Source organism: Drosophila biarmipes, chromosome 2L (genome assembly GCF_025231255.1).
Source record: "Drosophila biarmipes strain raj3 chromosome 2L, RU_DBia_V1.1, whole genome shotgun sequence".
NCBI lineage: Eukaryota > Metazoa > Arthropoda > Insecta > Diptera > Drosophilidae > Drosophila > Drosophila biarmipes.
Window position 1 is genome coordinate 16659564 of NC_066612.1, and position 26466 is coordinate 16686029.

Below are 26466 nucleotides of genomic sequence, written 5' to 3' on the forward strand. Positions count from 1 at the left end.
ACAAAATAAAATTAACACCATAAAAAGTATACACAAAAAATATGACTTTTATGCTTTCCGGCTAAAAGTAAAACCACCGCTTAAAGTCAGAAAAAATCGGATGTTAAGTGGAGTTAAAATTGGAAATATTATGTTGCCCTGTCTGGACCATTTGCCCATCTGCCCTCCCGGCGTCCGACAGATAATCCTTAATTAGTTACATATTTAGTGGGCCGCATATGCTGGACTTACATGGCCGGAAAAACAAGCCTGTGCATTTGTATCTTTCACTCTCTAGAGGCCCGCGGGCTTGGATACGCTAACTACTCTATATATAGAGATACTCGGGGTCGTAAATAAAAAATACCAGTTAAATGGAAATTCGTGTTTTGTGTTTTGCACAGGGGCAGCGGCACAACGGCCACCATAAATGCAACACGGTTCACTGTTTTAGTCAACTATTTTTATTTTCCTGTAGCATTTTTCGCATTTTCACTGGCCGGGTGTGCGCAAGCTTTTTGCACCGACTGTGTAAAGGGCTGCGAATTGATGTTGTTGTGTATGAAAACGTAATTAACAACATTTTACGGTAATTTTTTTCAACTTTTCAATTCGCTGGAGTGGGAAAAATCTGTTGGGGGACTGCCAGCGCAAAATGGCATAACTTATGGCCTCGTTTGCGTACTGTGCTCGCTTTTTATTCTCCTTCGCAACGGCTGCCTCGACAATTAACTCACTTAAAATACTTTTGCCCTAGAGTTGCATTTAATGATTAATTTTGCATTTTTTACTGCGTTTGCAGCACAGAAGTATGGCAACAAGAACCAATTGACTGCTGGCTTTGCTTTGATTGCCAAAACAGGAATTAATAAAATTAATATGGAACGGCCCATCAAAGTTAATTATTGGCCGCCGCCCCGTACGAATTGAGGCCCATCGTAAAAATGAAAACTATTTCCATGCTCAATTGATAAAGTTCGTGCCCCCGAGAGGAAAAAACGTCTGCCTCAGAAGGGAACTTGCCACTTGAACTTTTTCCAGGGGAGTGGGAGAGCACAATTTAAATGAATATGCCAGAGGGCAAACAACAAAAAAATATATACTTTCAAGTGACTCAGTTGGGGATTATGCTGATTCACTTATGCAGGGCTTTGGGCAGAACTTGTTGTCCGAAGTTGGAAATATACACATAAATTAGGACAAGTCAAAATGTTGATTGGAAGTCCACAGGCAAACGTTGCGAGCAAACTCCAAGTCAAATATATTTATTGAGGTCTTAAATGCTTTTGAAATGTGTCAAACAGCTGGGTGCAATTGAAAGCAAATAACATGGCAAAGATTTGTTGCCAAAACTGCAAATAATCCCAGCTTAAAAACGTTGAAGTATAAATCAGGCACGATTTATTAAAAAGGAAAATGTATTCGGACAGCCGCCCTATCTTTTTGCAAAAATCAATCTGAACAATAATTTATCTTTTCTTTTTGTGCTTGTGTATTTCGGTGTTAATTTAAAATCACAAGTTATAAAAACATTTGCACTTTTGAAAAATACTTAAGCTGGGTTTCCCATTTTAACTTCTTTGCACCACCGTGTTATTAAAGTTAATTCGTGGGTTCTTTGGCCGACTTCTACACTGGCTTCTTGCCACGCGTCTTGCATAACATATTATGGCTGCCTTGCCTGCGTGGATATAATTATGCCTATTTCCTATGTGCGCCACATTTCCATGCGAGCTGCTCTTCCATACTCGTATATGTTAATGCATATATTTTTTAATGCCACTTAAAATACAAATTGCCTAGATCTCTGTCTGAATGGCACACGTTCGGGGCTGTAGGGCTGCGTGTCTGTGGAGGGCTCTGACCCCCGCGACCCCGCGACCCCGCGACCCCTCGACCCCATGCACCATACGCCGCATACTATATGCCGTATGCGTAATTGTCTCAATTATTCACCAAAATGAGCCGCCATCCAGCTGCATTTGTGTGTTTGCTACTGATTTCATATGCGCCTTGTCTGCTGAATTTGCTTGCCACCGAAGCCACCCACCGCCCGCCCCTTAACCCTAGAATGCGCCCCTCCCCACCCCCTCTCACCCTCCCTGGGCCCGTCTTATCCGAGCCGTTTGCATTTGGGGCAAGAGCGCGCGCGTTGCAAATTACATTTGTATGCGTTTGGTGCACGCATTGCAATCGCTTGCATATAAATTGCGCCGCAAATGCAAAGCCACAACAATTGCTGCCCCACCCCCGCTCCATTACCCCCCGCCAGCCCACCATCCCGAGGAACCCAAAAGCCCCGGGCTCACCCCTTTAGGCAGTCATTAATGCGCCCGCCATGATGATGACTATCTTATGCTTATGCATGTTGGCTTCGACTTCGGCTCACTAGGCACTGAGAAAAACTAGCTAAATATTTTAAAAGTATGTACTTATAACTTTCTTTATCTTTAAGTAACAACAAACCAAAAACTTGGAGTTGCTATAATAAAAATCATCAATACTTGTAAGGATTATCTTATTTTTTCCTTCCTAAAAGCCTTTGAAAACTATCAACTGGGCATGTGTTATTCCAAAACCTTAAAGATCTAATCTAAAATGTATTCTTTGGATACTGAGATTATTGAATTTTAAGCCTCATTTTTTCTTGGTGCTTCAGGGGCACGAGTTGCAGTGCAGACGGCGCCTGCTCCACATTTGGCAGTTAAAGCCGACTTGGAATGCTGTTTGCTGTTGGCTGAACGTTGATGACTTGATGTTGACTTCGGTCGATTTATTTGCTGAGCTGCGATTTACATGAAAATTTACCACACAAATTTAACCGAGTCCGATCCACGCCCCCTAGCCCCTTCATTCACCCACCCCCTTTGGCAGCACAATTAATTTTTTGTTTGTGGCCAAATTGGCGAGCTAACTGGAAACGGGCCAAGAATGGCTCGGACTTTGGCTAACTTGGAATCTATGTAATTAGTGCCCTCCCCGCTTTTGATGTGGCCAACCCCCAACTTCTTGGTCCGATCTGCGGCTTATTGCTGGTCTCCGGCTGATTTATTTGGCAGATAATGGCTTTGGGTCGAATTTATGAATTTTAAGCAATATCCGGTCGTGAATTCGGAATAAAAATTGTGGGCAATTCAATGTAATTGGGACTGTTAAACAATGGGAAGTCGTTGAAATTAGTGTGAATAGAGGCTGAGCTTGAAGTGAAAGTAATGTGGGAAGTTAAAAAGTAGCATGGTAGATAAAGGAAATAGGCATACTTTATCTATAAAAGTATTCTTATCTTAATGTAATGTAATGTAAAATGTAAAAACAAAACCTTTTTTTATTTTATTGAATGTTTTCATCAAGTATTATTGTATTAATAACAAAGAATACTTTTTCAGCCCATTGAAAACTACTCAACACTTTTTTCCATGACATAGTTTACATTTTTCTGCGCACATTTACGCCTGTAGCAGAAAATAGTTCAAGACCATCAACATGTCTTTGTAATTAATTGAGTTTCAAATTATAACTGCAAATGCCGCAAATAGCAAACGTTTTCATGGCCGCGAGTGAAATAAGTATTAATAAATAATTAAATGCCAATTAAAAGCAGCCAGCAAAGGCAGCGACGACAGCCACTTGTCGCAAACTTTCACCCGAAAGCCACGCCCACTTGACGCCTCCGAAAAAGGTTAAATAAAATATGAATTAAATAATTTGCAAAAACGACAACTAAGAGGGAAAATTACTTTCGCTGCGGTGAATTAATCACTGCCAAAGTATGAGAGTGCTATTTGCATAAAGCCCAAAGCAATCAATCTAATTACTGTCTATTTTGCAGCGACACACTGCGAGAAATCCAGCGACATTCGCACTTCAATTAGCCATTTTCTGTTTGGCGGCACTCAAAGTGCAACGCACCGAATTAAACTGGAAAATGCTGTCAGCTGAAAATGGAAAGCCAACATCCATTATGCAGGCGACTCTGGCTGGTCTGTCCAGTTTTCCACTCTGGGACTCTGGAGCCGGGGCAATTAATTTACGAGCTCAGTGAGCATTGGCTTAGCTTTCACATCACTCGGGGCAAATAGATAAGAGCCCGGCCAAAAAGTCGGTATAATCCATGGCCTGGCCTACACTTGGATCCCGCGTCAGCTTTATGGCATTTAGCTGTTGCTTTTTATGATATTGCCACCGCCACAGCTGGATATTTGCTGGCAACAGCCACTCCGGCTGTAAGTGGCTCTAATCCTGTCCAGCAGTTTGGCAGCAGTGACCCGAGAGCTGCCGTTTCAAAGTGAAAGGGTTTTGGCCCAGGCCGAGCCGAACCGCAGTTGGCCATCGGCCGCACAGGCAAACAAACCGTTCGAAGCGAAATGGAACACTAGCTTGTGTTGCCATTTTCGGGGTCACTTTGCATTCGAGTGTTTGCTTTTCCTATAATACTGCAGTTTCCCAACATTGTCCATCCCCCTTCCGACCTTCGTTAGTCCGTTGCTAACTAATCCCCTGACGCTTTTTGGCCAACTTGGACAAAAACCTAACTAGATCCAATTATTTACGGTTCTGGAGATGGAACTTAGATGGTATTTTCCTATATCTCTTGATTGTCTCCTTGCTCGAAATCGTTTCAAAATTATTAGAATACCTTAAAAATTTAAATTCTATTCCTATTCCTATTTCTTTCTCTTGATTGATTTGGTTTTTATGTGAAGATGAAACTAAATAACTGACTGACAGTCTAAGAATGTATTTTGTAATTCTTTTGATAATAATAGTATAGTTATTCATTCTCCTTAAAGAGTTAAAATCATAAAATTATTCACTAAAAAAATAAGCTTAAAGATTTGTAGATTATATTACTTGGTAAAATACATCTTTTTTCCCTAATTTTTTTTTAAAACTTTCTCACTTTACAAGTACTATCAAACCTTTCCTCAAGGAAGCCTCCCTTTCATACCCCGTAGTCGCTTGCCACTCACTCAGCTCTACCATGCTGTGATCATGATGACAAAAACTCTTTTGATTTCCTACCAACTTTTACAACGGAACTCACTCATACACCGATTTTCCTCAGCTTTTCGCCGCCCTCCCCCGTTTTTTCCGCCTTAGAAAGTGCTGGGTTGTGGGGCGTGGCATCAGGTGGAAATGGCAGCCTTTGTTTTTCCATTTAAACATGCAATGCTGCACTTTTTGTCTCCTTCTCTCCGGCAACACTTTTCGGTGTTGCTTTCAATTCTGTTTGCTTTGTTGCCGTTTGTATTATTCTTTTTTTGTTTCGTGTTTTGGCCCCTGTAGTTTCCTTTTTTGGCATCGGTTGTTGTAGTCGAGTTTGCCATTTCCGTGGCGCTCATGCGTATAATTTTGCTTGAGGCTGTCGCCGAGCTCGAAACAATAAGGCCAGTTCCCCCCACAAGCCCACTCCCTCTGCCTTGCTGCACTCTATCAGTGGAAAAAGTCGAATGTCTGAAGTAAAGCCAAAAACTGGGAGCCGACGTGACGTATGCGCAATGTGACAGAACAACAGCAGCAACCACAAGCAGAGGAGGAAATGCCAAAAAATATCGAACCGAAATTGCAAAAGTGTAAAGGCATTCCAGGCAGTGTGGTGCTCTTCTTTTTCTCTTACTTTCATGCAAAAATCGAACTCTGCTTTGGTTTTTATTTTTCCGTTTATATTTTGCAGAAAAATGCAGGGGAATTCCCTCGGCGATTTAAAGCTTAAATTATGGTCTCACATTGACAATTGTCACATGGCTGGGCACGGCACCTAGGAAGCCGAGGAAGTGTGGGAGTTTTCCAGAATGGTGGGGGCAGCTTTTCCACGCTTCAATGCCCCATTTTTCTGGCGGCTTCGCTTTTCTCGTCCGTGAGTGGACAATGGCTGCGCTGAAGAATCAGTTTTCCACTTTTTTCCTGGAGTTTTTCGCCGGTCTTTTGTTCGGGCAACAACGTGTTAATGCTGCTGCACAAAAATGTCCATTGGAAAAGCTTTAAATATTTTTCCACTGTTTTTTAAACTTTCTTATTTGTGTCGTTATTGTTGCCTGCGCTGAAGTTGAAGTTTATTTATCTAAGTTTAAGATCAACACGAAGGCAACCCCTTGAGAAAGTCCACCCGGTTTGCCTTCCCCTTGTGCAACATGCAATCATGCACCACCTGCTGCTGCTGCTGCCGCCGATGTTGCTGGTTTTAGTGTTGCATGCACGACAGCAATACCAACTGCACTCAGAAAAAATTGGTCCGCTTTGATATTGTGAGTCCTACAATGCGGAGGATTTTAAGGATTTCTCTAAATGTTATTTAACGTTAAAAAAGAAATGTATACATCACTCCGGTATTTTCTAAAAGTAAAAATTCCACAGTTTGGAAATGCCATTTTTTTCCTGTGCATCAACAACAACAACAAGTGGGAGTGCCTTCATCGCCGTCATCATAAATGGCCGATGCACAAAGCTCACGTTCTCCTCGTTACGCTGGTCTGCATTTTGCTTCTCAGTTTTCCTCGGTTTTCTTTCGTTTTGTGCGTTCTTTTTTCCTTTGGTTTTTCCAAGCTTGGTTTTCCCTTTACTAGTGGTCCCATATGCCTCAAAGTCGTTGCTTCTGGTTAAAGGTTTTTAGCACGGAGCCACTCTCCGCACTTTTGCGGCCTGGAATTGCCTGTCAGGCAGTCAACCGTTCTACCTCCTTCCACCTCTGCTCCTCAGTTATTCCCGTCTCTTTCCGTGCACCGCTAGCCATCTCTTTCTATATCACGCCGAGAGTTGGCGCATTAGGCAATTTCTTGCAGGCACATTACACGATTTACTTTTCCATTTCAAATTCGAATTTCAAGCCATGCAAATTGCCGAGCGGCGTTGGGGAAAACCCTTGGAGAAATAGACGGGGCAAAGTAGGGGACCTGGAGAAAGGCAGGGAGGAGAAAGGCAAGTTGGGCTAGAAATGAAAGACACAAATAAGAATTTGTGGCTGCCACAATGCGGCCAATGATGCAGGCACAGTGGGGTGAGAGCGTAAGAAAAGGGAGGAACCAATTAATAGAGCTCTTTGATTTCGTCACAAAAATGTTAAGAGAAATGTTAGTTAGATTCAACTTTTTGAAAAATTTTCTGAGTCGAAAAACTTAATAATAAATCAATTTAATGATAAATTAATCATAATTAAATTATAAAAATGTATTGTTTTTTTTTAATATTATTTTTTAATATTTAAATATTTAGCTTTCTAGAAACCCTGTTGAACATCTAAAAAACTCTTACATTTTGTGAGTTTACCTTACATTGGATAAAGCTGACTGGTTTGCATAATAATTATTTTTTCAATTATTTGTTTATTGTGGTGCTGTGCACCACTGTGCAACATTGACTTGGCTGGCTTCTGCTTCTCTCGCTGCATTTAATGCACACGCTTGAGGGAGTTTATTGAAAAGTCTGTCGTGCCAAAAGCATTTCCTGCCCCCGTACAACTCCCCGGCCAATCGCGGTGTTATACAAAAGACAGGTAATACCCATGTCGAGCATATTGGGCTGGGGGTCCATTGTTGCCACTCCAGCATACAAACGTACAAACAACACAAGTACCTACGTACACCCGCCATGCAAACGGCCTCACGTAAGTAGCTCTGCGATTTGGCGGCTGTAGCCTTCGATTCAGAGATCTTATGAATGCCGAGCATGCCGATAAGATTTCCCCCTTTATTTTTCCCGCCACCCCATTCCCTGCTGGTGATAAGCGAAACGTGTTCGGGACGCGTTATGGGAGGGGTGGAGTGCCAAGGAATGTCCATGGCAACGATGATGGCGATTATGAAGATGGAGATAGAGGACTGGCGATGAAGATAGGGATAAAGATACTGCTGCTGCACTGGGGATTTCTTAACCTTCCCAGGACTCTTGGCCGCCCTTCCATTCACATTTTTTATTGATTTAGTCTAAAGTTTTCTGCACTTGTGCCATTGGCATTGTTCGGCTCCGGCCCTTTTGTTCGCCCAGCGAAGTGATTGGCTGCGTATGGGAATTGAACGCGAAAATAGCTTCATTATTTAAAGTAGATCCCCAGTGCTGACTGCCGGAGATGTGAATAACTTCGCAATTGAGCTGTGCTTCGGGGACGGACTGTGTGGGGCCCTGCAAATTGCCTAAATAATTTGTATGCTTTTGGGGACTGTGAGCATGTGCGTGGGAGTTGGCAAAGTGCTGAGAGGAAGGAAAGACGGGTTAAGTGAGTGGCTAAGTTGGCAGTGAAGATATCACTGTGCCATGCAAAAGTGGGCAACTGTTCGTAGTTCGAAATTGATGGGAAACAGTTGGTATAGCTTTGAAATTTGAAGTAGGCATAATTTAAATTGATGATGCCTTTAAACACAATTTATTAAATTATATCTCACATTCCTAGCGAATCCAGTATTTTTAATTATGATTATCCAGTATTTTTAGTCATGATCAAAAAAAAAACTTTAAATATTTATCGAATTCTTTTCATGCCGCAACCTAAAAAAATTAATAATTAATAAATATCTGGCAAAAGAAAACCCTTCATAGACCTTAAAAAAGACCAGCATTTCCCCCAGAGAATGCAAAACTTTTTCGTTGCAAAAAAACAAACTTTGCAAACAGTCGAAGCCAAAGTTCAACCGCCAATCTAAAATCCCGCACACTCAGTGCGCAAAAATGGCAAAAATAAACAGAAACAAAAAAACGGGTGGCAAAAAAATGTTTGAATGGCTGGCAAAAATTTGTCATCGGTACGGGAAGCCGGAAACTAGCAACAGTTGCTGTATCTGCTGCTGCCGAAGAACTTTTGATTATTTTTGCTTGTAAAACCCCAGAACCAACACTTCCCCGGGCGCCTCTTGCAGCACCTGGTTGCTGGCACTCACCATTTGGCTCCCTTTTTTCGGCCTGCAATCATTGCAGGTTCAATGTACCTGAGATACAGATGCGAGCAGCCAGAACATGCATAATGTATGTAAATTATAGCATAACAAACAGCAGCGCGAAGCTGAAATTGTGGGGTGTAATGGGTTGGAAAACGCTGGAAAGCGCTAAGTGTGAAAGTTACCATATTAACCACCTGTGGCTGCTCTCTCGCCCTTCCCCCGGCGAAGCAAAATAATAAAACAAAAAAATGTAACTACAGGAAAACAATAACAAACTCTGTTTATTATGTGTCTGCCGTTTACGTTGTTGCTCTTGTCTCTTGCGAGCTGTCTAATGGGGCGTATGTGTAATGCACACAATATTAAGTAAATAAATGTTCTCGGAGGAGCCTGCGGCATCTCTGCATAGAAAAATAACTTGCTTTGACATGGGAAGTTTCTTTTGTTTTTGCTTCTGGCCCAAGGAGCTATGGCTTCTTCATCTTATTTGCAGTATGGGTGTGTGTGTCTGACAAGAAGTGAATAACGCATGAACTAAAGGAATTACTTTAAGTGTACGGACAGCGCATGACGCAGCCTTTAGAGGAATATTCAGCTTAATGCTTATCGTACAAAAAAGCATCAAGATATTTTAGGTTTTTTAACAATTACAGGCCCTCTCATAGCTATTTAATGCTTAATTTTATAATTTAATAAATACATTGATAATAATGAAAACCATTATATTAATATCCAATATCAATTTTCTTTCGTTGCAGGTAAATTTGCTCCACCAGCACCAGCTAAACGATTCCTTTCGAGTGGGTTAAAAGCGATCCAATCTACACATTTAAGTCAAACATTTGCTCGATTGCAACTTCAACTCCAACTCCGGTGAGCCGAGACGGAAAAGTGTAGAATCTGCGGAAGCAGAAATCAAAAATGCAAAAGAAGAAATGTGGGGGGATAGTGAGGTGCGGCGGCACTTTGCTGCCGGGCAGCGTAAAAGTGAAAAGCGAAAAACAAAGAAAAATCTTCGCGCCGACAATTAAAGCGGCGAGCAGAGGAAAAGTGCGGGATAAAGTGGAAAAAATCGAGGGGATCCCCAGTCAGCTGCAGGCCATTTCTGGACAATTGGGTCAACAGGGGCCATCAGCAGCGCCACCTAGCGGCGTTAAGCGAATTACAAGCAAAGCAAGAGGAGGCGCCGAGCCAAAAATAGAAAACCATTCTCAGACGCCGGATTGCATACAAAGTGCAGTCTCTGTGCATGGATTTCCATCGCCCCCTCCCCGGCAAACCAATTTTCCTCGCTTCTCCCTCCACCTCTGTCTGGTGTTTGCAATTAAAATGAGGCCAAGAATGGGAGCCATAAAAATGGTAACCAGAAAGTAAGTTTTCAGGTCCAAATGAAATTAGAGTGTCTCCGGTGCTGTCTCTTTCTTCGGTCATGCTTGACCGTAAAAATAGCGTTCCTGACACAGAAACGTGCCAACTGGTCCAACACGCATTCTCGACTCTTCACGAGCCCCGAACTCCGATTCCGCACTCCAAGCTGCACACTCCACACTCCAAACTCAAAACCCCAGCGACTGTGACTATGATTGTGGCAATGATGACGGCGATGGCTTTCACATTCCAGCGGCTGCGATGCTCCTCACTTGACCAAGTTAACTGCCATCCGCTGACAGAATTTTCCTCACCGAGCCAGTCCACTGCAAAGAAAATTATTGTATATTTTGGTTTGACCTGCTTATCTTTCAACTAGTTGAAATTTCATTATTTCGGGGATAATTTAAATATGTTACAAATACAACTCAAGCGGTCCAAAATGAAAAACCTAATTAAAAGAAATGATTTTTTTTAATTATTAAAGTACCTACAATATTTCAAGATGAGCTTAAATAACTTAACCCTGGTTTTTTCTGTTTTGTATATTTTTGCAATAATTTTAGTATTTTTTTTAACTGCAACCTCTGTCCTGGCCCGACCACTTAAACTGAGCCTGCGTTGGCACTCAGCCACTTTCCCGGCAACCTTCCTCGTCTTTTGCCCAACCTCCTAACTCTTTTAGCCCCATCCACCCACACACAATTGCAGTTTATTGGATTCCAGAGCGCGTTTTCCAACTGTCGCCTGTCGTTGGTTCAATTTTGTATTTTCTAAACATTTTTACATTCCATTTCCCCGTATCTGTCCCAATATCCGCGCTAAAGCGTTTAACGCTCTTTGTTTGAAACAAGTTTAGTGGAAGTGCTCAGCCCGACGATTCGCGGTCAAACACTCTTTGTTTGCATTTTCCTTTTTTCCCAAACTCACCGACAGACAGTTTTCCCCCACAGCAAACACTCGCTTAGCGTAATTAAAGTTTCGGGGGTTTCCCGGGCGAAAGCAAATGAACATTTTCCTTTTCTAGTTTGGTGTTTGTTAGGGGAATTAATGAAATGTGAATTGCCCCATTTTGAAAACCTTAGAAAGGCAGTGAGTGGTGGAGATGCAAAGTATTAAATTTCTATTTTATATGTCACCAAAATCATTTAACTCAATATTTAAGTGTCGTAAAAAGATAGCCACCTTTTGGGCAACGAAAAAGGAGTTTTTGGAGATTTTTTTTATTAAAGCAAACCCATCCAAACTGTCAGTTATGCAATGATAAATTACCGCAGCCAAGTAAAGTACCGAAAAAGTGCACCATAAAAACCCGAAGAAAAATTATTTAATTTAACTCCCTCACATTTATGAAGAAGCGGCGCCCAAGTCATTAATTAGCGTTGCTTACTTTCGGCTAGACACGCACTTTAATAAAACGGCAAGCAAATAATGAAAGGAAAAAATCAGAAAGAAAAATATGGGGTCATAAATTAAACTCAGCTTCGGAAATATTAGAAGCTGAAAACAACAATCGCTGGCAAATTGACTTTCACTTTAATGATGTCTTTAGCAATAAACTCGTAAATTAATATGAAAAGTAAAATGGTATAAGAGGGGAAAGGGTAACAACGAGAAATGCATTGACTGTCTGTAATAATTTATTTATATTTTTTCGCCCGAAAGAGAAAAACTTTCAAATTTAAATATATGTTATGCACGTGCATCGACTGCAGTTTTCTGTGCCCCTTTTGTTTACTTGGCCGGCTTTCTGGTTTTCTTTTTCGAATGCAGACCATGACTTTCAACGGAGAGCAGAGGTTCAGCCCGGTTTGGATTCGGGTTTGGCTTTGGGTTTGCAATCGGAGTCGCCATTGTGTGCCAAGTTAAACATGCAAATGTTTCGCCCAGAGTGTCTGCCATGAGTTTGCCATTTGTCTGTCGGATTTTCCAAGGGGGTTCCGTGTACCGGGGCCATAACCATAACCATAACGATAACCCCAAAGGCAGGCGCAGTGTCATAAATGTCTTGTCCATCAGTTTGTGCAATTTGGGTCACAGTCTCCCCATACAAACATATATCCATCGGACGTTCGGGACGCGCCTTCTTTTTGTCTGCCACTGCCTCCTGACTCCTCCCCCCTGCTGCCAAAAATTGACACTTGGACAATGCAAGTTCGTAGCTTTGATTTGGCCTATTCACAACAGCGGTTCGGCCCTACGATTGAGTTATTAATGCTCATTTTTGGGTAGGCCATATTTCGTCCAGATTTATGGCTCTAATTAGTTAAATATTTTTCCCGTTTTGTTTTGTGGCTCCGCAACATGCAATCCCCGATCCTGGTTCTGGACTTTATTTGATTTATGGAACACATGTTGAGGCGCCTTTCTCTTAAATGTTAGACTTTAGCTATTTTCACAAAATGTTGATTTTAATAGCACCAAAAAATGGTGTTGATTGCATGAAGTTGAAATAGCCAGCGATAAAAACGATAACACTACAAGTGATAGTTAAGCAAGTAGTAAAAAAGATTGGAGCACTCGAAAATGTCATGGAAACGGAACACATTTCAAGGTGTTGTTATAAAACTTAATGGAATTTTTTACGATGTTGGTGAATTAAAAACAAATATACTCTACAAAGGGGTCAGTTTTTCGAGACAAAAATGTGCGTGATAAAATGAAATTATTATTGAACTGATTTATTTAATTATACCATACCAAAATATTTTTCAACTATCAAAAAACTATAAATTGATGTATTTATTCAAGCCAAGACTCGAATTCAATGTTAAAGGAGTATTCTATTTTGAAGCCTTATGACTTTAATAGGAAGTACAACCCGTATGCGTACAATCGCAACCAAAATGCCTTTAATGAAATAGAGTAACCGCACATTCCATGCGTCTATTGCACCGCTGCTGTTGCAGGAAGCATTTGCCACGAGCAGCATGCAACATCGACTGCCACAGCAACAACACCAGGCGATTGTTCAAGGTTTTTGTATAGAAAATATATTTACAAAGTGGCATTTGTGCGCTTGTACCTCTACCTACTATTATTAAATTCTCCTTTGGCTGCATGACTTTTGCCGGGCGTATCTTACGGCTATTTGTTGGACGTTGTTGGGTGGCTACCATTATCATTTGTTGCCTGGCTTCACTTTAAATAATCGTTGGCTCTTCAAAATTGTTTTGTGTCTCGCTTGTACTTTACTTTTTCTTTCTTTACCTTTTGCTGTGTAATTTTTATCAAATTTCAGATGCTGTTGTTGCTGCTGCTGCACATTGTGCAACATTTGTGGGTTTTTCAGGGATGGAGCTGGGGACAATGGAGAAGATGACGTTGATGAGCTTTTTATGGCCAGTCCATTAGGGGGCGTGGTCAGAAGAGGTTGGGCGGACGGGGGCCCTTCGCATTGTTTTGTGAGGCATTCGTTGTCGCTGTTGCAAGTTGCAGCATTAGCTTCTCCCCGCCATGGTTGTCATCTTGATGTATCTGCCTCCTCGCAACCGGTTTGGGCGTGCCAGTTTGCGTGTGCCAGCAATTTGCCCCGAACGTTTAACGATCTGTTTATGGGGCCGCTCGTAGGGTTCCAACTCCTATGGCGAACCTCTTTAAGGAACCCTTTATGTTCATTCCACCCTTTGCTGGCAATCAGCTTCTGGAAATCTTATGTTTTCAGTTCTGTTTTCCCTGGTCCCCCGGTTTTTTATTTGATTTTCAAGTGGCCAGCTTTGAATAACTCAAGCCGCATACATTCAAATGAAGCACTCCAGCTGGAGGCATGGCATATGTCGAAAGATTTCCAAGAGATTTCTAACAATAGTTGGCCCCTACAATAGTACAAAGTTTTTCCCCTTGCAGCCTACCTACTATTGCCTTTGTCGTTCAAACATTCTCAGGTTATCCGGTGATCTTCTATCTCTGTTCTGACAGACATGAATTTCTTTCCAAGCCGATGCAGGGTTTTTTAGATTTTTCTCTTCTTTCTTTTTTTCCATCGATGCTGGTTGATTTTTACAACACTCGTGATGGCTAGTGTTGGCCGAGAGTCAATAATTCTTGAAAGAAATCGTAGCTTCCTTTGGGCACCCACATCTACCAATACGCTCGATTAAAGCTGAAAATATATGTATATCTCCAGCTCGCCCCCTTTCTATTCATCTTTCATTTTCATTTTCATGCACTTGGCATTTCTTTTTTCTCCACCATCGCCCTGCTTTGTTTGCTTCCCGCTTCCGAGCCCAAACCCTATTTTTTGTCGACCGCATTCAAATGCTCTTTCAATGCCAAAGCTGCCTCCTTTGCATTCCGGCAAGTTTCGAATGCCTGCGGTCAGACTTGTCGGCTTAGGCCGCACTCTTTTAGCCAGCCCCCCTTATTTGCACACCCAAGGAACAACCATGGTTCACCCCTCTGGCCCTCTGGTGCGGCTCAGCCCACTCCAATTCATTCCATTCCACTCCTCACAATGGCCGCAAACATGCTCTTCATTGCGAATGCTTTTGCTGCCTTCTTATGTGCACGCCCTCACTTCTTACACTGGAAAAATATACTACAGTCCCTCTCCAATGTTTTGAATTGTTCAACAATACTCTGCGCTCATATGTATAGCGCCACACAAATGTTAAGCATTTAGAATTCGATTTTCTAAATAAACTTTCAAATTTTAAGAATATTGTTGCATAGTTTTGGACACCTTAAATTAAAAACGAAAAATATTAATAATCCAGTGATTTGTGTGGCTATGCAAAATTTGTATCTCTTTTTATGAGGGTTTCTTATTGTTTAAAAAAGAATTTAAATATTTGACCCAAGTAAATGTGGCATAGAAAATATTAAAACCAAAATTTTATTTATATATTCTTTTATATTCTTAATATCTCTACTGTTGAAAAGAGGGTATTTTTTCCATATTTAGTTTTTCAATCATATTTGAATTTCATTAAATTAGAGAACACATCCTATAAGCTCAGTGCTGGCTCAACCCGTTTCATGTCTTGCGAGCTATGGTAGCCATGTAGGCCTTGTAGGTTTTAACTCCTGCAGCTCGTAGTACTTCCTTCCGGGTTGATTCCGGGCCCCGAGGAGCGGGAAGTGAGGCCAGAGTTTTGTGCAGTTTATTCGTCACTCAAGAACCAAGTTGGGCTGTTCTCGGAAACGTTTAACTCCGTTGATTGATTGCAGTCAGCAATTGTTTGTTCTTTATGCAACATTTATTTCCCGTTATGCGGTTAGTCACAGGTCTTAGACTAAATCCCTGTGCCGCGTTTTCCGAGCTTTTCTCTTTTCCCAACTTTGTTTGGTTATGCTAATGCATTTTTTGTGGGCAAAGTTTTTGTTGCCCCTTGTTATCTTTAATTGGCTTTTGAGTCATTTCATTGTTGGTCGTAACAATTTCTTGTGGCTGTCGTCTTCCCTGTGCGCTTAACATATGCCCATAGCTATAGATCAAGCTACAAACATTCAGACTCAACAACCATGTGCACAATCAAATCGACAGGAAAATACGCCTACACAACCGCCCACAAGTGTATAATTGGTTGAGTGCTATCCCCTCTTCTCGTTTAGTCTGTTCAATGATTCATGACCGAAGATTTGATTTTGTTTTCCAAACTGGAAAATGTTTTGATTTGCCATTGCGGGAAACGCCGAGAGGGGAAGGCTAAGCTGGCAATTACTTTCTCTGGCTTACAAGAACTAAAAATATTATGTGCATTTTCGAGACAACTTGCTGGGAAACGCTTTCAAAGTAAAAGCTGAGCTGAGATCGGGGTTAAATATTAATAAACCGAGAGGCACAATATTCGTCTGACTTTACAGCTTATGAAGCATATGTTTTCTTTGGTTTAATTATTTTTGTTATGAGACTTGCTTTTTCTTGTTTCATAAATCATTTACCTACCCCTAAAATACTTTCTACCGAAGTTTATCCTTTCTTTAAACAAATTTCAACTGCATAAAAGCCATCCTAATGAAGCGAATAATCAACGAAGTTAGGGTCAGACTTCCTTTCACTGCTGAACATGATTCAATAAAGTTGCATCGATTAAACTCAAGTTTTAATTAAATACCACTTCAACTGCAGGATCCCATAATTAAAAGGTGACTGGCAAAGAACAGGGAAAAAGCAGAGCGCCCTGGATAAAAATAATAAAAAAGTGGTGTGTTGGAAATTAAACACTAAACGTGGATGAGCCCTGGCCAAGGGAATCGGTGGCTCAGTCACTCGTTTATTGGTGACTTTTTAGTTACGGAAATTGATTGACATAATAAAATAATCCTTGAGAGTTAATTGAAATGGACGATGCGGCAGAGTGATAAAGCGGGGACAAGCGGGCGGGCCATTTGATGGACAGCTCGATCAGGTGAGCCAGGTGCACAAAAAGGGCGAAGCGAAGCAGATTGCATAAAAATGGTGAGGGCGATGGCAAAAAAATTACAGCAAATAAATGAAATTAATGCGACTTTTATTGAAATGAAATTTGCCGTAAAACGAAGCTAAAAAGGCGAAACAAAAGGAAAATCGTGAAAAAAAGAAAATACTCAATGGGCTAATAAAAGTCGGAGAAGGGCGACTCGTAAATTCGATTAGTCGCCGGTTGGATTTTACTTAGCAACAATGTAATCTTTAAAGCTGCTCCTTCAATTGAATTTCAAATTCACTTCCCCAAAAGGGGTTGGCGGAAGGCCGACTTATTTACCATCAATCAGCGGGGCAAACAAAGCCAATAGCAAGTTCTGGCCCAGGAAAAACTTGGCCATAATCCGCCCGGGGGCTTACAGTACGAAAATTTTAATTATGCCCGGCTTAATGCTGAAAAACTTTTGCCACGGTCAGTAACCCCCTGGCCCCTGGCCCCCTGGCCAGCTCTCCCATGACAACACAACTCAAATAGCCAAACTTTCACAACATTTTATTTATTTGCCAAATAACAAAATCTAAAAAAAAAAACGGAGGAGAAAAAGAAGTGATGGAGAAAAGTTTAATTTAGAGAACCCTTTTCTCACAAAGCTCTGGAGACTTACCCCGCCGGCAACTTGGGGAAACTGTCAACCAATTTTAATTGACTCGCAATCCCCCAAATACAAAACAACTGCTTAAAAGAGACAATATCAAATACGCATTACTTTCCGCACCCAATTTTAATTGGCCCTGGACCAGATCTGTTCGAAGTCTAAAGTTCGGGTAGGGAAATTTATTCCTGCCCACTCTGGCGTAAAATTAAGGCACAAGCTGTCTTGTGTTTTCCTTTTGTACTTTTTATTTCCATCTCAATTGCTGCACTAAATACTTTGCACAAACATTTCACAAAAGTGAAGCGAAGCGAATGTGGGAAACCAGTTTTTGCAGCTCTCCGGAATCGCGTGTCCCAGCTCAGACATATGTTAATTTCTGCCTGCACTCGGGACAGGATGATACTTTGTACCTCCCCCTTCGACTGGATATAGCCATCTCTCGTGGCTTGTTAAATTACCTATAGATGTTTGCTCGCAGCATTATCTACGCCTGAGTGAGAAGACCGTGGCTAAATCAACATTTGATGGGCATTTGCGAGTTAACAAGTATCGCCAGCTGCCCTTTGTCGAGGGTTGTATGGGGATGAAGTTATAAGTTGATCTGCAAGGGTTGGATACCAGAAGAGGGTTAGGATTAGGCTACAAGTTAATAAAATTATCGAAAAGACAACCCTGTAATTTGTTTCTTTGACTGACCTGAGACAGTGGAAGTACCAGATTCATTCCTATTGCCGGTTAATTGAAGAACAAATATAATCTAAAGTATTTTCCCAATATAATTAGAAATTTAATATAGGGGGCTATTTTTCATCTCTCAATAATTTTCCAAGAAACTAAAGAGTGGGTTATTGTTGCAAAAATAATAGTATGCAATTGCCGCCCACCGAAAGCACAATGTTTTTACAATATTCACTTTTATTCACAGTTTCTGTTAAAATAAACATCTTTATGAATTACAACTAAAATAATGTGAAATTTAGAACACTTTTGTTTTAATTGCTAATTGATAAAAATCTAATTTTGACATTTTGGTCAACGCTTGGGAAGAGTTGAAGTGAATGTGTGATTACAATGTTGTAGTTCTGTGGTCACTTTATAATAAAACCGTCAATAGATCGTGGTCGGATGGAACGAAGTGCTCGTCATGTTTGACCGATTGCAATTGGCCCTGGGACTCCAAATGCGACGATGATGAAGAAGACGATGAGTGGGACTGGGACTGTGCCTGCGATACCTTGGAATGCTCCACTAAGCCAGAGCTCTGGCCATTACCTAGTAGCACGTCCTGCGCCTGCAGCTGCTGAGATCCATCCAGTGCGGCCCCATTCTGTAGATTCTGCAACTGACTTTGGGCGATTTGGTTTGAACTGGACTGTGAGCCTAAGTTAATTTTTTGTAACTGAAGCTGCTGAAGATTGGCACTTTGTGATCCAGAACCTTGTGCGTTTATAAGCTGCAACTGCTTTTGAAGATTGGTACTTTGAGATCCAGAACCTTGAGAGTTTATGAGCTGCAACTGCTTTTGAAGATTGACACTGTTTGACCCAGAACCTTGAGACTTTATAAGCTGCAACTGCTTTTGAAGATTGGTACTTTGAGATCCAGAACCTTGAGAGTTTATAAGCTGCAACTGCTTTTGAAGATTGGCATTCTGAGATCCAGAACCTTGTGAGTTTATAAGCTGCAACTGCTTTTGAAGAATGGCACTTTGAGATCCAGAACCCTGTGAGTTTATAAGCTGCAACTGCTTTTGAAGATTGGCATTCTGAGATCCAGAACCTTGTATGATTTGACCCTGGAACTGCTCCAATTGGCTTTGCCTCTGCCCTTCTTGAAGATTCGAATTTACAGATTCCAAACCCTCAACATTGTTTGAGGATGAGCTACCAAGCTGCCCCAATTCGCTTGTCTTCGATTCGGACTCTTTCGTAACTTCATGACGCGTAGATTCAGTGCCCTCAATAAGTATGCTTGAACTATTTTTTGAGGAGACATGGGTTTGCGTTGTGTTTGTAGTCACAGTTGAGCTTGAATTCTTTTCCAAGCTTGAGCTATCAGATTCTAACTTCAACTGCCAATTTTTAAGATCGATCAAACGCTGCTTGGCTTGCTCTTCCGACAACTTTTGAATTTCCTGCAATTTTATACCATTAAACAACAGTTGTTGTACTCGGAAATGTTGCTCAAGAAGTTGTTTTTTGATCTCCTCATGTTCCTCTTGTTGCTTCCGCAGGTGCAATTGCCACAGTTCTTCAATCTGCTTGTTTCTAATATGTATTTGGTTTTTCCGTATAATCGCCGCTTCCTCTTCTTCCCTCTTCTGTTTATCCCTCAACTCTCGCAATATCTTTAGCTCCTTCTCCAATTGTATTCGCTCAATTGTATTCTGATCAGGAGGTGCTGAAGGCGGCTGGACAGGACCCGGTGATGGTGGAAAAGGAAATATAGGTAAAATCACCAGGTTTCCTTTCTGATCCGCTGACAGTTTCTCCTGCAAGCGTCGAATAATTTGCAAGTTTCGAAGAATTTGCCACTGCAGCAGTAGTTGCTTAGTTTGTGACTCTGAATGCGAAGTCGACGTGGAGTCAGTTGTTGTCTCCAACTTTTGCTGCAGCAACTTTCGCAGGACCCTTAACTGGGACTCTACTTTTTTCAGTTGCCATTGCAGCACCCTTATTTGTTGCCTAGATTGGGCCTGCTTCTGGGTCTGCGTCTGCGTCTGAGATTGTGATCCTGATCCTGTCTGATTCTGCGATTGAGTCTGTGACTGGGACGCGTCTTCGACTTTTAACAAATTCTTTTGCATCTTTCGAATGAGTTTCAGCTGAAGATCTATTTGTTGCCGTTGCTGCAGCAGTTGCAGTTTCTCCTGCGTTTGTGTCGTTGTCACTTTCGGCAAGTGTTTTAAACCAGGAGGTAGAAGGACTATACGACCATTATTTTTGAGTGATTCGCTCAGTCGGGATAAATCTAAATTAACCTGTGAGTTAATTTGATGGTCCAATTGTGAAGTTGAGATTTGGTCCGAAACCATTGGCTTAAGGACAAAAAGGGGTTGGGTATTTTGGACCAACACAGGCTGAACTATTTGACTTGGCTGTCCAGCGTCCTTGAGCCGTTGGCGTAAGCTCAAATATTTTTGCTGGAGGCAATTCGGGCAGAAAAAGGATTCGCTGGGCACCAGGGATCCAAGGAGGAATAGTGCAGCCACCTGTTGATACGCCAAGATCCACATCTTGAAGCTGGGTTCTTTCAAGAAAGCGAATGCCATACCAAAATTTTCGCTTTTATAGAGCCTCTCACTGCAACAGCGTGAAATGAAATAATCCATACTTGAAGTGGATTTTCTAACCGAAGATAAATAGATTATTTTGACTTACATCACAAAAGGTTATAAGTAGTCCGAAAAACCTTGATTTTTGATTGGAATGTTCTGGAAAAAATACATTAAATGGATTGCATGGTATTTCGCCAAGCGAAACCAGAACTATTACTTGCCTTATACGGCTTAATTTATTCAGCTAAAGTGGTTAAATGGGTTCGCTTACATAACAGTTTCATTTCAGCCAATTTGATAAAGTTGCAAGTAACTTAATTCACATTTTACATACCACCAAGCCCATTAACCATCGTGCCCAGAGTACATCTTGAAAAAAGGATAAAATGAAATAAAATGTAAAACGGTTCAGAACTTGTTGAAAAAACTTAATTAAATTGAAAGCATTCAACGATGCAACAACTTTACAACATTTTGCAACTTGAATGGGGAAAACTGCATGAAAAAACATATATTGATTAATAAAAGGGATGAAAGAAATAAACGTGAAACATGAAATATATGGACTCGCGGCTGAAAATGAAACGCAGTCTCTTCAAACGGCTGACTCAATATATATTTTCCGAACCTGTTTGTGTAATGTGAGAGAAGCAAAGTTTTCAGCTTGATTGTTTTTAGCCTGCGTGGGGTGGGGGAAAACTATTTTGGCGCTGACAAAAGTCAGTTTTTTGCCGAGACTTAAAGAGATTGCCTGCGGGGCGTTAGTCTATTGTGATTATGCGATGGCATTTCGTACTGACAGCGAACCCAAGGGGCCATCTGCAGTCAACTCAGCCACACGGAAGCACTGGCAACAACTACAGCAGCAGCTTACAACTCGCAACAGCAACAGCAACAACGGCAGCGGCAACACCATAGTCAACAGCAACTTCAACGCTTCATTACAAAAGTCTGGCCAGGAAGGAGGCGTTTCCCAAAAGAGACCACAGCAAAATGAAAAGCCAGCTTGGGAGACAGTAGGAGAAAGAAAAAGTGCAAATAGCAAAAGTCTCTTTACTTTTGGCTTCGCCTTCATCTTATCGGGCAGATACAATTTTCCAAATTGCTGAGATACTCTCTCACGGTAAAGGAAAAGCAAAACAGTGGGGGAAAAAAGACGACTGTTTTCGGCATGAAGCTCGGCAGGTGGCAATTGAAATTATGCAACAGTTTTCAGCAAAGCTTAAGTGTGGAAAACTCTCTGGGTTTCCCGCAACATTATGCAATTTTCACACCTATTGCGGACTCTCACTCTTTCTTTTCCCGTCTGTGAGCCTTGACATAGTTTCATTTAATTGGACAGAAGAACCCATATAATGGAGCAAGCCCTCCACCAGCTGCTAATCAGCCCCTATCAACGGTCCCATCTAAAACAAAATACTGTTGACAGGGTGGGATAATAATAGGGAGTTAGTTGCTGCCAGATCTAGATTGCGGTAGAGCATTCAATTAAGACATTCAAGAGACTGTCACTTCTGACATTTATTAACTTGCAATTGTTGGTGACAGTTCCTTTACAGAGGACCATTGCATTTGACTTCTATTTCTATGTGTGTCCTTTGTAGGTAGCCGGGCCCAAGGTTTATGGTTATGGGTTACGTTGTCATGCGGGTCTTGCGGTTAAGCAGCTGATTGTTGTCGGCTCTGCTCGGAAAATGAGTGGAAATTGCGGTTGGAAGGTCTCCGGGGGTGACACGGGAAATTTTGGAATGGTGCGCTGGCAAAGAAAGGGGAAGCTGGACTACTGCGGGGCATGTGGACCGAATTTCCTAATGAGATTACTGACTAGAGACAGCTATCTCCCATTTGCAATTATAATTGTACAGATAAGCACTCAAAGGCCTAATCCAATGCTATTGAAAATGAAATGATTAGGTAACTTATGATATAATTCGGAAAATGCACTAATATCTGTGATTTAGATTGTTTGGCTTAATAAATGATGTTTTTTCTTACATCTTTACGTTGCATTTCCAAAGCTAAAGTTAACAGAAACAAATAAATAACAAAATAAGTCTGCTCTATTTCACCAGATTATCATGTTTCAAATTATCTAAAAAGCTCAGAAAGGTCACATGTCAAGATGCAACTACCTTCTGGCGCACTGTTGTTGCCACTTTAGGTACATATATGGCCATTAGTGCTGTTTCCCACACAAAGTCATCTCGAATTCCCCATCTCGGATCCAACTTCGTATATGTAGGCATAAATATATAGATAGTTCTGCTAAATAGTCATGTTGACAGCTTATCTGCAGGACTGCCGCCTCTCCCTAATCGCAGGTCTCCAGCTGAGCCAGCAGCTAAATTTTTTCCTGACGGTGCTTCCACTTGAGCTGAAGCGATATAACATGTTGCAACATTGCACACACTCTCCCCTTGGCATTTTCCCTCCCCATTTTCCTGCACCACCCTCTCGACCGTCGGATTTTGCTAACCATTTTGTGCCTTAAATGCTGCTGCTGCTGCTTTTGCTGTTGCCAGTGTCATCTGTCAATATTGATTTAAAATCAATTCATCTCCCGTTGCGCCAATGTCTGATTTTCTACGGTCCGAGCGCACAGCTTGAGGTTTTCATTAGCTGGCAGAATTTTTCAAAAATTCCCTCTACCGCCTTTGGCATTTAAAACATTTACAAGGTTTAGCATTACGTGGAAAAGCAAAAGGCAATGGGTCAAAATGCAGTAAGCCTTTAATATGGGTAATTAATTCATTGGATAGTAACATAAATAACTAAATATAATGTTCTATTTCTAAGCATAGGTATGGGCAATAATACAGAAATAGACAACTCCGCAAGAATGTTGTTCCTGACCGTACTTAGAAAATTTCTAAGGTCTCACGTTACAAGTTCGAACAACCCAGTCGAATGCCTCTTGAATTAATCAAATTTAGAGCCACGACGACGCACCTAAAGGGAAAAGTAGAAAAAGTAATCATGTGTAGGACGGTGGAGCGATGGCGATGGCCAATCCCTCATTCTCGATGTTCATGACACTTGTCCATCAGTTGGGCAAACAAAGCGGGCGGGGGCGTCATTTGAGACGTGTTCGCTCCACCCAAAACGACAGCGATGACGATTACATGGCGGGCCCAGTGCGGAGAAACTACTCGGAGTACTGAAACTAAAAAGCGGACCAACCACCCACCCATCCAGCGACTCCGACACGGGTTCAATGCTCCTTCGCAAATATGCAAATTTCCACTCGATGCGAATCAACTCTTTTGCTATTTTTTATTCGGGGTACCCGCGCACGCACTTGGCAACTTGGCAAGCGGCTTTAAGCCGTTCGACGGCCTTGTTATTTAAGAATTACTGGGTAAAAATAATGTTAACTTCGGTCTTACACATGCAGGGACCCACTCGTAATGCAAACGAGTAGAAAATTCGCTTTTTATTGGGGATTTCGGAGCCCCGTCTCCCCATTTCAACTGCATTCAGCGAGGCTTAATATTTACTACCAAAACGAATGGCCCGCCCTCACACACTGCGTACTCATATCGATAAATTTACGCACAACAAAAGGCGGCGGGAAAAGGGCTTTCCCCTACCGGGGGAAAAGCTCTGAATGACACGAGGACTACAAGGCCCTGGACAGCATGGAAAATATTTTATTAAATGCATTCGCCATCGAGCACCGAAAAATAAATGAAAAACGAAAATGTGTGCTGCTTGTGAAAATTACACGGCAGCATTAAGCGAAGGCGAAAATAATTCTTCACTTTGTCCTCTTAAAATTGTTGTTTGCGGCCCCTTAATATGGAAAAGCTTTTTTAATTGTTTTTTGATTTAAGAAATTGAGAACCCATCTTGTTTATATTTTAACCGCAGGTGTAACAAGTAAATAAAATAAAGTTGATTTAATTTGTAGTGTTTTTTAGGCATACGTTACCACATGATGAAGCAAATAAATAAACACAATAAATTCTCAAATCTAAATCAGCTTAGGCTTATTTTCGTTATATTTTATAGTAGGCTAACTCACTTCCTGAAAATCATTTAAATTATTTAACGCAAAATCCCTTTGTCTGTTTTCGCATTCCGCAAAATAGTCAAAACAAATTTTGACAAATATCACCACAAAGTTTTCTGACAATAACAGAAAATGACAATTATAAAGCAAATTGTGGGCAAAAGTAAATGAAATTAGTTTACTGGTTTATGGGACTAATTCAAATGCAAAATGCCTACACACAAAACTTTCGTCACACATGTTGGCCATAAAATTTGCATACCCACAACGACAAACTACAACCCTTTATGACTTATAGAGAGGCCCCAAAAATGTAATCAACATTCGCCAAATGTAGCATGTGAATTTAAATTTGCGATTTAATTAAATCAAAGCATAAATTGCCAAATCTTAAAGTGTGGTCGGGGGCAAGTATGATGGCCTCGAGGAAAATGAGTTGGCTCGGGCTTTGTGTTAGGAGAGATATGCACGTGTTGTTCTTACAAATGAGTTCCCATTAAACGCAGACAATTGAAAATTTAATTTTAATAACTGTCGCTGCGTGTTTGTTGTCATTTTGATAAGCCATTAGGTAACTTAATAAAGAGAGAAGTAATTTTCTTGAATGATTGTTAATTGCCGGAGACTTTTGTGGGCCACATTTTGCAGTAAACTATATTTGCACAAGCTATTAACGTTGATTTGGTTAACAAACCGATAGTAAATAAATGTATATATTTAAACTTACATGCAAAACCAACTAAAACCTATATTTTCTCTGGCAACATAGTCTAGGTAAAATGTTTATGCTACCAATTTCAAATTTCTTTTGTAATTTTAACTAATTTTGTTTCCAGTTTTATCATAAATAAAGAGAGCAACTAGGTGAAAACACAGCTTAAGCTTAAGACTTTTGAAAGACAATTCAGTCTAAGTTGTTGCCACCTTAATTCACTTAGACCAAGAAACTTGTAAAAATATTTCCCCATGAAAATGCCAAGACAGCAACAAAATGTAAACTAATTTTAGTTGAGTGACAAAATCCGGAGCAGGGAAAGGGGCTGGAGAAAGGGTGAATTCTGCATGTGCAAAGTGCACACACACGCATCTGAGCGGCCAATTTCGAGGTGACAGAAGATTTTAAAGTTCTGCGTCTCTAATTAAATTAAGCAAGAGGCCAACTAGAAAAGTTTCGCAACACCTGTGGCAGCCCCTTCTGACCCCGACCCCACTCCCTTCAGTAGAACCCCATGAAAATTCAGGTGACACTTAAGGACACTTTCATCACCTGTCTCAGGTTCTGGGCACTTGTTTTACTTGAAAAATTACTAAAGTTAGCTTGGGCGAAATAAGAGATTTATGCGCCTCTAGTGCAGAAAACTAACGAACTTTACTGAACTGTCATTTTAGCTTTATTTCCCCTCTTTATTTTTGACTAAAACTTGAATATGCCATAATCAGACTTTAAGATTCTGATCTAATTGATCTATAAACAAAGCCTGAAGGTAATTTGTAATTTAAAAAACCAAATTTAATTTTTCATAAAATCTTAAAGGCTTTGGTTGAGCGCAACCCTTCGTTAGATAAATCCCTTCCCCCAACTGAAACGATTGCACCAAAGTTGCTGCAACATTGATGTCGCTGCAACATTCGGCTTAGAAACACTTGCCGGGGTGGAAACCACCCCTGAAAATGTTGACAACTTTTTGCGAACTGCAGCCAATGGCAACCGAAGCTATTGGGATCTCTAAGCCCGATGATGTTTGCTTTCTGCGATGATGATGTTGATGGATGTGATGAGGAAGTGGGGTAGATAGCGGCAGATTGTTCACCCCGAAAAGCCGCAGGAAACCCAATAACCATCACAGGTTTCTGCGGCCCTCGACGGTAAAAGTAAACGCAATTTGGTAAGCGAAAATTTCATTAGAGCTAGCGAAATTTAATAAACCCATAGCGACATCGTGCGATGGCGGCAAAAAATG

At 41.1% G+C, this 26466-nt stretch overlaps 2 protein-coding genes across 6 annotated transcripts in view; one reads left to right on the forward strand and one right to left on the reverse strand.

Annotated features, from left to right (window-relative positions):
* Positions 1-26466, forward strand: part of LOC108033669 (fasciclin-3) — a 73887-nt gene that overhangs the window by 18733 nt on the left and 28688 nt on the right. The gene's annotated exons all lie outside the window — the stretch shown is intronic.
* LOC108033668 (accessory gland protein Acp36DE) lies at positions 18114-20479 on the reverse strand. Its single transcript, XM_017108109.3, has one exon. The coding sequence runs from the start codon at positions 20449-20451 to the stop codon at positions 18310-18312; it is 2142 nt and encodes a 713-aa protein (XP_016963598.2). The 5' UTR covers positions 20452-20479; the 3' UTR covers positions 18114-18309.